The sequence below is a fragment of the Lycorma delicatula genome, chromosome 4 (assembly GCF_047948215.1).
Source record: "Lycorma delicatula isolate Av1 chromosome 4, ASM4794821v1, whole genome shotgun sequence".
Classification (NCBI taxonomy): Eukaryota; Metazoa; Arthropoda; class Insecta; order Hemiptera; family Fulgoridae; genus Lycorma; species Lycorma delicatula.
The window spans coordinates 61,019,024-61,033,522 of NC_134458.1; the positions used below are offsets into that span (position 1 = coordinate 61,019,024).

The 14,499-nt window shown below is 30.9% G+C and overlaps 1 protein-coding gene across 1 annotated transcript in view; it reads right to left on the minus strand.

The window, feature by feature from the left end:
• Positions 1-2,253: 2,253 nt before the first annotated feature.
• Positions 2,254-14,499, minus strand: part of Non1 (nucleolar GTP-binding protein 1) — a 46,376-nt gene continuing 34,130 nt past the window's right edge. Inside the window, exons 10-12 of the mRNA XM_075363088.1 lie at positions 10,385-10,663; positions 7,295-7,429; positions 2,254-2,562 (exon numbers count right to left, since the gene is read on the minus strand). Of these exons, the coding sequence (XP_075219203.1) occupies positions 2,407-2,562; positions 7,295-7,429; positions 10,385-10,663 (570 nt within the window). The 3' untranslated portion in view covers positions 2,254-2,406. The remainder of the gene's footprint in view (positions 2,563-7,294; positions 7,430-10,384; positions 10,664-14,499) is intronic.

A 14,499-nucleotide genomic window follows, 5' to 3' on the forward strand; every position in this document is an offset into this window, starting at 1 on the left:
TGTTTTTTTGTTTTCTTTTATGTATTTTGGTCCTAGCAAGACAGTGAACTTTTTTTTTAAATAGAATTTTATGGGTTGTAAACACGTGTAACATCTACCTAAGGAATTGATATCTTGAAGATAAAAAAGTATGAAGTACTTACATAACCTTATGATTCATTTTTATTGATTGAAGTAGCATTTAACTGAGTTTTCACTGCATTTTATACTCTTCAAAGTGCGTATTTTAATGGATCAACCATTTTTAACTTATATTAAAAAGTAATTACTTCTGTTTAGTAATTATTGATTTTAATTATATGATGTAGATTTTTTATTATGTACAATGTATTCGTGTATTGATAACTTTAATATTGTTGAAGCATGTTAAGCTCATTCCATTTGTGTTATGAATTAGATAGGCTTCTTTCTTTTGGTCAATATCTTTGTATTGGTGGATGAGCATGTGCCCTATGTAATATTTAGTGCAGTTACCATAGTTGAATTTATATACTTCTGAGTTGTGTTTACTAGTGTGCAGTTTGTAAAGCACCATAACAACCTCCTTTCCAGAAGCAATGTGTGTGGAAATGGTGACAGTGATATACATTAGCTCATTATGAAAATCACAATAAGCTATTCAGAAAATCTCAAACACACACTGCTCATTTGCCCGATGCTAAGTGCTTTAGAAAAAAGAATTTGTTTTAATAAATATACTGAAAAAAAAAATTGTTTATGCTCGCCCATTTCAGTGACTCACGATTATTACAAACACAGTGGCATGCTACTAACACATTAAAATTGCAGTATACGAGGTGTGATCAAAAAATACAGTGAATGAATTTTTATAGCGGCAACTGCCTATCCATATGCTGTAATTTGTCCAATAGCGTGATCAACTGAGACAGGCAGGGACAAGTTGTAACATGTTTGAGCTTGCTAGAGTGAGGTTGTGTTTATCGTGTCTGTCACGCAACATGGATTTTGAAAATCGTGTGTCAATTTGCACGTAGTTGAAGGATCGTCTTCATGCAGATCCGGACTTCATGGCCAAAATTTTAACTGGAGATGAAAGTTGGATCTATGGTTATGACCCTGAGATCAAAATGCAAAGTTCCCAATGGAAAACCAGTTCATCTCCTCGCCCTAAAAAGGCACATCAGTCAAATCCAACATCAAGGTCATGTTCGTTGTTTTTTTTAATAGTGAGGGCATAGTGCGATCAGAGTTCGTTCCAAGGGGAACAACTGTAAACTCTGAATTTTATAAGGGTGTACTGCGACGTTTGCGAAACGATGTACGAAGAAAGCGACCAGAAAAATGGACTAATGGCTTCCTTCTTCACCACGACAACGTGCCGTGTCACACCTCGCTTCTCATTTGCGAGTTTTTGGGCGAAAAAAGTGTTCCTGTCTGTCCACATCCGCCATATTCACCGGATTTAGCACCATGCGACTTTTGGCTCTTCCCAAAAATTAAAACTGGGCTTAAAGGAAAACGTTTTGACACCATTGCTGACATTGAGAGGGCCACGACCGAGCAGCTGAAAGCCCTTCCGAAAGACGCCTTCCAGAAATGCCTCCAGTCATGGAGTCAACGTTGGGATAAGTGCATTGCTAGCCAAGGACAGTACTTTGAAGGAGATTAAATCTAATTCTATGTAACCTTATTACTTTTTTTAATAATTATTCACTGTATTTTTTGATCACACCTCATAAGTACTTCCGACAACACATGGAATTTCACAATGTACAACAGATAAATAACTACCTATTCAGAATAAATTTAAATAAAATTATATAATTAAATAAAAATAAATAGCACAATATATAACCAACCTAGCCTTTGATGATCACCTACCTTCTTGTCACATCATTATTCATATCATAGTTATTACAAGTCACTACATTTATCATTAACTGCTCTCTGAACTGCATTTTAATAAATTGTTCTAAATCAACTTAGGAAACGAATTAAATCACAGTAATATGTTAATGAACTGACTACCAAAAAAAAATTTTCTTTGAAGCCAAAATTATAATTTTCAATAGCAGATTGTAAATTTAAATTACTTTAATTGTATTTTTTTTCTTTTTTTGAAATAATTTGTAACTTGAGGTCCAATAATATATTCTCAATATAAAAACTGAATCCATTTAGTTCATTTTTACATGCTGTAAGCAAATTACCTGAATAAATGCTCTAAACATTTTCTTATAAGAAATGTGGAAAAAATTTAGGACTACAAGTAGTGTATGGATAATAACAATGTTGTACAAAATCAAACTGAAATTTTATTTTTTACATAAATATATAGACATTCATCATACGTAGTGTTCTATAAACAATTTCTTTCAACAGAATGTTATTTCAGTAAAATTTTAAACAATAATTATGAAAAATAATAAATTTAAAAAACTAATTCTAACGCCATTGCGTTTTTCCAACACCACGTTTACCAGAAAACAAATGCTTAGGTTTCTTTGTACCAATGAATCTATCACCTTCTCCTTTGAGTCCCCTTTTGCCGACTTTCTTGGAAATTGCTTTATGACTAACCTTTTTCAATTTCATTCTCATCTATAAAAAAAATTAAACAATCAAAATTTCATTAAGTAATAAAAAAATATTACTATAATTTATGAACGATTACTAAAAAGAAACAAAATTTTTAAAAAAATGTCTTACAACTCATTTTGAACCGAACAAAAGTATTCAAATGCAATATATACATTTCAATTCTTGATCAGCTGTTAATATTCCCAATTTACAAAATTAAATATTCCTTAATATTTATTCATAACTATTACTAAATAATGAACTTTATTTGTTAATGTTTTTAACATAATGAAATGTGAAATTTAATTAATGCTTTTTTAACTGTAGTCTTGTTTGTGGATATTTTCCAATAATGAAATGATTCGTGTTTCAGTTTACAATTATAATAATACAGAACATTTTTGTAATGCTTTGGTCTCATTTGTTTGAAATAAAAGCTAAATTAATGCTCAGTTGATGTTACTTAAATAAACATTTTCCATAAATTTTATTTCTTTATTGGCAATTTAAAAAATTTATTTTAGATCAGAATAATTTTCTCAAAAATTACTAGATTATTTTCTGGATATATTTTCAAACTTTTCAGGTCAAAACTATGGGAAACCTAAAATTACTTATTAAGTTCCAAGAATTTCAGTATGGCTTCAATTTATCCTTGCAGCAGAAATCAGGGAAAATTTTTCACAAGCTATAACTAAAAAATAAATTGTTTCCAGCCCATGTTTATATGAATTTTTTTATTTATTTTCACGTGTTGAACATATCCTAAAATTCTTTCTGTTTCTTTGTGAGTCACCCCAAATATTTTACTCCAACCATATTATACTTAGAGAGAAAAAAATTGTGACTTTTATAAGTGGAAATGGTAAAGGGGTTTATAATAAACATAAAAAAATAAATGTGTGAGCTGAGGTGGTGGATGGGTGATTTGGGGATTGAAAAAAAATGTCCAATACAAAAGTTGTAGATCATGCAAAAATCTGCAACCTTTGTAGATTTAATTTTAAGTAATTTAATTTTGACAAAAATAATTTTAATTTAATTTTTGCAAAAATAATTTAATTTTGATAAAACTTGGTGAAAGTATACTTTTCTGTGTCTTAAATAACCACAAATTTTTTTGACATCAGCTTTTGCCGGAAATCGCAATAATAACATTTTTCACCCCCCTAAATCAACCCTCCACCACCCCACTACATATTTATTTATTTTAAGTTCGTTATAATAAGCCCATTTACCAATTTCCACTTACCAAAGTCCAGGTAAAACTTTTTTGTTCCCGCTCTAAATGAGTTATTTTGATCGGGCTATTTATGATAAAATATATCATAAATCGTATAATTTAAATTAGATAAGCAAAGTAGTATAATTTGCTTATATTAATTTTAACAATCAGTATATACATGGTATGCAGACACTATATTATTTATGATAACAATAGAAACCTTTTTCTAATAATCTTCCTAAATTTCACATAATTATTTCTGTAAGACATACCCACCAACATCAAAGAATTAATAGACCAACCAGTTTAAAATAACCTTATCATTTGGAAAATTTAATATTAGTTTTTTAAGTTATACATATTTTATGCATAAAGGAAAAACCGAGTATTTTTTAGAGCAATATATTTTAATTTTGGTCTAAATTAATTTACCTGAAATTTTGTATCATTAAAAAAAATGTTATCACCATTTTTTAAATACTTATTCAAATGTTTGTTTTAATTCTAAAACTTCTTTTTTAGGCTATAAAAAAATATATATATATATATTATAAAATTTAGGGAATAATATTTAGGATCACTCTTTTATAATTTTCCTTAAAAATAACAACTTTAACAAAAGTTGGATTGAGCCTCCACAAGGTGTGCCTTAGATATATCCGGAACAAATAGGAGAAATTTGTCCAGTGAACTGAATCTAAACAAACTTCACAGTTACATTATCATCAAATCACACCTCACTATTTACATCTAGAGTTGTAACTCAGGACCTAGTCCCACCACAGGTGACCCCATGACAATCAATCATGAAAGGTCTTTTAAGAAATACTCCACAGCTAAACCAAGCAACACCAGAGTTCAGAGAAGGCAACATTTGGATATGGTGGAGTGCTACTTAATATAGCATTGGAATGCTTGAACATTACGCACACGAACAAGAAAAATGTAAACTCCAAAATCAAACCAAAGCAAATCACCTACATTTCTACACTCAATACTCACCCTAAAAGCATCTAATAAAATCTACACTATAATAAACACCCATGCACCCACTAATATTAAAAATACTTCTTCAAAAGACCATAAAGAAACAGAAAAATTCTGGGATCTACTCGACCTGACTATAAATAACATCCCCAAAAATCATGTTAGACGATTAATCAGAGACTTCAGTGCTCAATTAGGCAGAGAAAGAAGATACCTTGACATTACCAGAAAATGTCCTGCTCAAAAGAAAGAAAAAAATGGACTGAGAGTCAATTTCTGCCGAAATCACAACCTAAGCTCGAAATTCACATATTTCAAGAGGAAACCTCAAAAACTCAAAACCTGGAAACATCCCAACTACACTAAAGGAGAATGGCAACTAGACCATGTCTTCATGGACAAACACCTACATCTACAACGTAAAGGTCCTCTGAGGAGTAGACACAGGCTCGATCACTATGTAGTCAAAATTAAAATTAAATTTACTTCCCAAAGAAAGCGACAAAACCAAGCACACTAAAAGAAAAATAAACCCTACCCAACTAATAAAGAATAAAAACAGTAAACTGGCTCATAACAATAAAGACAATGAGGAAACCCTAGCTAAATATTTCAACAAACTTCTAAATTGCGATGAATCAACAGCTCATAAACATCAACCCTCCCTCAATAAAAGAAGTCTACCAAGCACTGGGTGAGGTGAAGAATTACAAATCAATGAAAGAAGATGAGACTTTTGTAGAGATCTGGAAACATGCAGGAAAATTGGCAAAAATTGCCCTTCATAAACATCTGGATCAAAGAAGAACACTGCTTGACAGCCATCATCCATCAAAAAGTGGACAAAACAGACCCTAACAATTACAGGGGATCTCACTCCTAAACACAACATACAAAATTCTTTCAAGAATCATCCTCAACAGGATCAGTTCACAACTCGAGAAAGAACTAGGAGAATACCAGGGAGATTTCAGACCCTGGAGGGGCTACCCAGACCAGATCATGAGTCTCAGGCTAATAACAGATTACAACAGGGAAAGAAACAGAGACATGGTGATAGCATTTGTAGATTTCAAGAAAGCTTATGAACATCCACAGAGAATCCCTACTAAAAGTTCTAAGACACCTCAGACTACATACCAAATTAATAAACATGATAAAACTGACCCTCACAAACACTAAGTCGTCGAAGGTAAAATTCAGAGGCGAGCTCTTGGAATCATTTGAGATCAAAACGGGACTGCGCCAAGACAATGGACTCTCACCGCTACTATTCAACTGCGCTCTAGAAATGGTAATAAGGGAATGGCTCAAAAAATGCCCCCAAAAGTAAAAATGGGCTGAAAAGTCAAAACAAACTGTCTTGGTTTCGCAAACGACATCAATAAAACTAGATCACTGATAAAACTTCAAAACATTACAAATAAAATTGGCTGCAAAATATCATTCGAAAAGACAGAAATTATGTCCCCAAAATCAACATGATTAAAAAGTAAACATAAATGGTAATAAAATCAAAATAGTAACCAAATTTAAATTAACCTCAGAGAAATAATAAACAACCTAAATGAAAAAACCTCAATCCAAATAAGAAGAAACAAACTAGCTAAAGCTCAAAAATTAACCTGGTACTTACAATACAAATGCGTATCAATAAACGCAAAAATAAGAGACAACAAAGTTATAATACCAGAAGCCACTTATGCAGCAGAAACACTCTTCCACCTGAACGAACAATCAAAGACGGACTCCAGAAAATTGAAAGAAAAATAGGAAGAACCTGCATCAATAAAAAGTATCAGAAAGACGGGCAGTGGTGAATTGTGCCCAACACAAGTTGTGTACAAAAAGTTAGAACCCATCACTGATACCATATATAAGTGGAGATTAGGATTCTTTGGACATATCATAATGATGCAAGATTCAAGACTTCTGAAACAGCTAGTACAGTACAATCTCAACTTGATAAATACCAAGACAGGATGCATACGGATCAGAGAAATAAGAGAGGATCTTTAGAAAATTGGCCTTATACCAGACAACATCACAGAGAAGATAAAAATTAAACAAGAAAATCAAGAACAAAAACACTTGATTCACACTCACAACACAGACATTTTCAACACTAGAAAGGGCACAAAGATCAGAATGTATGAAAAAGAATTGGGAGGACTGCAAGGCCCAAACAGTCCCATCAAAGAGACTTGAATAATGGTCTGATGAAAGTGATCTTATGCTGTCATAAAAAATAATTATAAAATTTAATGTAGAAGCACTTAAAGTTATAACATTTAAAGGAAATTATCATATCAATTTAAGAATTATGAGATTAGCAATGGCTAATTTAAAACGCACCATTTCAGTTCCTATGAAACTTAAATTAATAATCTTACATACTTAATTTTATAAATATAAAGAATTAATTGATTTTAAATTAATCTTATGCACTTAAGTTTTGTTTTGCATTGATTCAGAGCACTTTATTTCAGAATTGATGTACATTCTTACATGTCATACAGCCAGAAGAAAGCAGAAACTTACCTTATTATCACTGACTCCAGACTGATCTCTTGGAGGTCTTGACATTGCTCTTGATCTTTCAGTTGACAATCTCATACGTTTAACAGCTGGTTGTGATTGTGATCTTGACCGGCCTCTAGTGTTCTTGAAGTGTGACTGTAAAACAAGAACATAAATTAACTGAAAACAACAGGATCAGTAGACTATGAATATCAATGTTATAACTGTAAACAATAATTTATATTACTGCATATATTCTTTAATAAAAAAAACTTACGGATAAAAAATAATAAAAAACTTACCAAGTAGCAAATAACCCTAGACACAACAGTAGTTCTGCACCAGCCAGCCTATCTACTGCATTTTACTTTTTTTTTCTTTTTTTTTACCTAGCTTTGCTTATTTTGCATATAAACATGGAATATTATTTATATCTTTTTTATTTAAAAATAAATATGTAAAGTAATGCCATATCTCTGAGAACTGGAAAAATTAAAATATAAAAAGCAAAAATTTGGTTTTAGAATTAAACAGAAAGGTTGAAACAATGAAATATAAAAACAGTGAGATATATACAATATTATACTATATATTTTAGGCGATATATTATTGTTTATATACCTAAAATTACAGACTGAGAACATAAAGAATAGATTTGTAATATATTAACAGAAGTTGTGGTATTTGAAGTCAGTGGCCCTACATATCCTCAGAAAAACATTAAAATTAAAGTTTATTTTATTTTCTAGTGGGATTATCTTATTCCTCACATAAGTACTTACGGTACATATATTATCAGCAAATAAATTCTTACTGTTGTCAGTAATAGTACTGTGCAAATTAATCCAAACACAGGGAATGTTTTTTTCATTTCTTTTCTTTTTTCCTGTTTAGCCTCCAGTAATTACCTTTCAGTTAATACTTTAGAGGATGATATGTATGAGTGTAAATGAAGTGTAGTCTTGTACAGTCTCAGTTCGACCATTCCCGAGATGTGTGGTTAATTGAAACCCAACCAACACAGAACACCGGTATCCATAATCTAGTATTCAAATCCATGTAAAAATAACTGACTTTACTAGGACTTGAATGCTAGAACTCTCGACCTCCAAATCAGCTGATTTGGGAAGACACGTTTACCACTAGACCAACCTAGTGGCTTTTTGTTCATTTCTATTTTTGGGCTACACGCACTTGACCACACCCATTCTTTAACTTGTCCATGTAGTGAGGTTATTGCTGTTTAGTTATTTAGCAATTTTCATGTCATAAATAATCTTTTGCGAAAATTTATTTCATTTTTTATCAAAAAATCATACTTTCATATTTTTTGTTATATGCGTCTTTAATATATAATAATGGACAAAACTCCAAGAAACCATTCAAAACCTGTTTGTCTTCCTGAGCATTCCAATATGACACAATGACAAATAGCTTCTGAATGTGGTGTTAGACTAGGGACAGTAAATGCTATTTTAAAACAATTTAAAGAAACTGTTCCTTTTCACTTCAAAACAAAGGAAATGAAGCCGTAAAAGAAACACTACTCCAGCACAAGATCAGTTATCAATAACTACTCCAGCACAGGATCGATTAGTCAGAAAAAGTAAATCTGATCCAAAATTATCTACTGTGAACTTAAACTGAGAATTAGCAGCCAGTGGAACTGATTTACATGTGGCAATTGTTAGATGCCGAGTTCTTGCAACTGGATGGAAAACTCATTGGCTAGCTAAAAAGCAGCTTTTAACACCAATAATGTGCAAAAAAGGCTCTTGTCAACCAAAGCAAATGCTAACTGGACCAAACACTGGGAAAATTTTATTTTCTGACAAGTCACATTTTTATGTTCAGGGGCAAAGGGTTTCATACATTAGAAAAGCATCAGATGAAACTACATTACTAGCTCATATCCACTAATCAGTTAAACATCCCTGGAAAAAATGTTTTGGGGTTGTTTCACATATGAAGGCCCTTGTTCATTATTTTCAGTAACTGGTATATTGAAAAATCAAGATTCTGAAGGAAAGGTTTGTGACACAACTTTAAAACAAATTCCCACAAGGTAACGAATATTCCAGCAAGATTTTGCACCATGCCATACTACTGAAAAAGTTGACAAATTTTTCAAAGAATGAAACATCATTAAAGTTTTCCTGTGGCAGGCAACTCCCCAGACTTAAAAGTAAAAAGAAATGACTCTAAAAATTAATTATACCAAAACTGACCTCGTTAAAACGATATCAGTATGAAGAAATCAATAGAATGTGAAGTACACCTGCTGAATCGATGCCAAATTGTGTATGTGAAGTGGTTAAGAAAAAGGAGGACATATTAATTACTAGATAATCACAAATTGTACAGGTATGATTTTTTTTTCTAAATAAAGTTTCTTTTTATTATAGAACATCTGTGTTCAGATTAATTTACACACTACTGTAAATAACCTAAACATGTTTAGAAGTAATTTCAATTCAAAATTTGAGTCACTATCTTCTTTACAAAAAAAAAAAATATATAAATTACTACTTTCATCATTTAAACACATGAAATACAATTGCAAAGTTTTTTTTAAAATTCATCAAGTGCTTTCATAAATAAAAATCAAGAAGCCATAGCAAAACACTATTAATAAGATCCAAACAAAAAAAATAAATCCATTCATGAAACAGAAATTAGTGATATCATTAACAACTATTAGAATAGCATATTCAAAACAGTGATACACGTATAACAATACTGATATATTGATAAGTGTGTTTGATCAAGACTAAAAAAACAAAGAATAGCACATCTACTAACAATCTTCAGATCCTCTAATAATAGAAATAAATAAGTTTTGTTTTTTAACAGTTGAAATTTGAACCACGTCATATCTCTAAAAAATAAACAGCTGCTGTTTATAGGTTTAATTAAAATGCCAGCCTCCTTCAAGGCTGTAATTCACATAATTTTTTCCAAAAAATGCAAAATGTATAGTAATTGATCAACTATAATGCATCACAATGCTTCTGAGGAAATTCGAAATTAAAATAAATTTATCTATGAAAGAATATAACATAAAGAGAACCATCAACAGTTATAAAAACAGACAAAAAAATATTTGACTACCTCAGCACTGACATCAACATCTACTCCTAGATCAGACATCTCATTTCGCAATCGACTAACACTTCTCTCTCTTTTTCGTGCAGTTGTAGTACGAGGCATTACAGGTTTTGTAGACTGTTTCTGAACACGAGCTTCAATTTGCATTATAGCTTTGCGTTCACGTATCTTCCTGGCTAATTCACTAATTGCTTCCATTTCAAGACTCCGTTCAATTTTTGGGACAGCATAATAACCTGCATCTTCACGCATTTTCTCTTCTTCTTCTAATTTTTCTAATTTCTGTAATAAAACAAAATGACTGAAATAACCATTACATATAGATATATAGTTTTAATTTTTAAAGGCAACCCGTCATTAGAATTTTTTCTTAAATATGATAGCCCATTAAAAATAATAAACACATTTCTGAAACTTATAAAAATTATTCTGATAAAAACATTTAATTTTTCTAAAATATACCTATACACAATTACCTCATATATATATATATATATATAATCAAATAACAAAAGTGAACAATCAGATTTGCTTTTTAAAGACAGCCAGCTATTTGATTTCTTCTTGAATACAATAGCCTATTGAAAAAATAACCACATTTCTGAAATTTCCTCAAAAATGTTATCTATGATAAAAATATTTATTTTTCTAAAATGTATGCAACTGATTTAATTGTAAACCATATGACATGTTATGGAATGATCTGTTTTACCAATAAAATATTAATCAATTTATACATTTTTATTCAATAATCAATCACCTTCATCAAACAGATTTTTAGATTTGACACCTCATTGAACATTTTCTTACAGATGAGTAAAAATAAAACATATGACTGAGCTTTTTGTAGAAAGTCGTATAATTTTTTCCCTATTACCAATTTAATGTTTTGAAAACTGTTTACTAGACCATTTATAATTCATAATGAGTTTTCCTACTTGAAACGTTTGCATAATATTCTATACTTTTCCTTTATACAAGCATATGCTTTGCCTTAAAAATAATTTTTAATTAAAATTTATGTACATTAACTAATATTTCAATATAATTGTCATATGTTTCCTGAGCTCCATAAAAAGCTATTATCATAAAGAAATCACAATATAAATACCAATATAAAGAAATGCAAAATATTTCCAAATCTTTTAAACATAAATAATTGGCATCTTATTATATGTATACAATATAATGAATCCATCTTTTATATATATATATATATATATATATACATATACTGTGTGCTTCAAAACGAATATCAAGGTTTTAAAATTATGTAACATTTATTAAGTTTTACTTACACTGATAAATTGCTCATGAAATGAAAAAAATAACTCAAACAATTTTTCCTGTAAGTGTTCAATGTGAGCACCATTCGTCACGCAGCACACATCCAGCTGATAGGAGGGTTCATCCCACATTTTAATCAGAAAGTCTGGAGTAATTGATGTGACAGCTGCTTCAATCCTGTTTCACAAGTCGGGTAGGTCAGTTGGTAACGGTGGCACATAAACAAAACACTTTATAAACCCCCAAAGAAAAAATCGCACAGGGTCAGATCAGGCAAACGTGGAGGCCATGGCAACCAATCCAGTGGTCAGGGAGCAGGGAGAATTCGATTCAACCAACCATGTACAGCGTTATGCCAGTGAGGAGGCACACAACCTTGTTGCCAAATTAAGATCTGTGGTTCGTATTACAGTTAGGAGAGGAGAAGGAGAAGAGCCATGGTTATAGCATATCAAGATAGTTCATTCCAGACACACTTGCTTTCACAAAAAAATAATGGCCCATAAACTTGCCGTTGGGATAAGACACAAAAAAAATTAGTTTTGAAGAGTTTTGCTCACACTGCAATATTTTGTGAGGATTTTCTGATCTCCAAATACAGACATTATGAGTGTTTACTTTTTCATTAACATGAAATGTTGATTCATCACTGAATATGACATGATAAAGAAAGTCTTCATCGTCACAGTGCATCATTTCATTTGTGAAGCTAGCACATAAACCATAATCTGTAGGCTTTAGAGCATGTAACAGCTGTAAAAAATATGGATGCAGTTGTAAATGTCTCCTTAAAGCCCTCCACAAAGATATCACCAGAATTTCTAATTTGCTAGCCTTCCTAATGGATTTCCTAAGTCTATGCACAAAAGACTTTCTTACATGTTCAACACTGTCTTTGGACCCACTCGGTCATCCTGTACTCTTCCCTTTACAAATACTACCAGTGGTTTCAAATTGTTTATACAATCTACAAATGTTATTGTCACAATGAAACTTCAGACGGAACACACATTGAACAGTAATTACAGATTCACACTGTGTAAACTGCAAACTACAGAATGAATGCTTTCTGTTGGGTTACCGCTTACCAACAATTGAATTCGAAGCATTCAAGCACTTTCAGAATTAAATTCCATCTTCAGGAACTCTCATATTCGTCCTATTTGTAATAGGAATTAAAATCTTCACATGTAAATTATAAAAAATCATGGAATTTGCTTAAAACATAACAGTTGGGCATCAAGTTATAAAATTATGTCAATGTAAACGTCCTGGATTGAACACTTTGAATTCAGTTGTTGTTAACTTCAGTCGCTTTTTGTGTATTAACTTTAATTATATACTTATACCAACGGGCCATGCTTAACAAAATTATTAATCAATGTACATGAAACTTAAGAATTATTACATAACTTTAAAACCCTGATATTCATTTTGGAACACTGTATATTAAATATATTGCATTGGTACTGTCTTTTATTAACTGACAATTACATATTCTAATGCACATTTATTTGGAACAGTTCCGGTCAATTACTATTGCAAACAGTCTTAATGAGTGTTCAAATGAAGTTGATTCTCCCACCTGATGAACCACATCTAATAGTACTAAATCTGCTATCACTCTTTCTTTGACTTAGGTATTTACAATGACCAAAGTTATTACTAAATAATTACTATAGAAATACCTTCTTAATTGATCTATACATTGTTCCTATTACACCATTTATTCAGAACTGCAAACAACAAAATATCAGACATATTTGAATTACATAATTTATTCTATTACAAGAAAAATGTCAAAGACAAAGAACAAAACGTGCCAGATTACTGCTTACTAAAAAAACAAAAATGCCAAAGTATCTGTTGTTTAAACACGAAAATACCAAATTCTTTAGCTCCCTCTTTTGTATATATTCAGCCTTTTTTTGAGCTAAAGAAAACACTGAACAATGGTTATCTTAAGTTAAGGTTTGGTCCTATATAAGATGCTTTTGTTTAATGTTTTCAGTACATTTTGCTGTGAATTAGTGATACAAAACCACTTTTTTCAGTTTTATCTAAGAGTGAATGGTTTTTAAGCTAAATCCCAAAATGTGATTTCAGTTAGAATCTGCATAAAATTTTTTTATTTTTGTTATGATGTAGTAAAAACACTTGAGTAATAACAGAATCTTTTATCCTTTTTCACTCTTTTTTTCAGACTGGGTGGTGAAAAATTGGATACAGATGCCTAATAATTTCATTTTCCAACTACTACTTCTCTTTTTATGCTTGACTTCCTTCTACTATACATACCAGTCTTTTGTAGTCATCAAGTTCAGGAAATCTCAAGGTTAACTTCAGTGTGTTTCCACTTATTATATTGCAATGTCCATATATTTTTTACAAATTTCATAATTACTGTTGTAATATTTCTGCACATGCCACAAATTTTTATTTTAATTGAGAATAAACACTTTTCAACTATACACTACTTTCACCATTTGAAAGTCAAACAAAAGAATTCATCAGTGTATGCTTCAAACGTTTATGAACTTTCATTTACTTTGTAATTCAACTCAAAGTTATCAGAAACCCCTTAACCATCCTCTGTTTCCTGATCAAGAACAAACTGCACCTACAACTAAAAATCTGTACAGACCTTTAAGAAAATTTTAAAGCTTTTCATGCTCTAATTCAATCTGGAGATTTTATTTCCCATAGACTGCAATGAACTACTTTTTGTACTCTGAAGGACAAGTATGGAAAGAGTTCCTTTTAGTTAAAAACTAAGGAGAATATTCATGCCATGTTTCAATTTCCTTTCTGAGTTTGATGAATAATTTTTT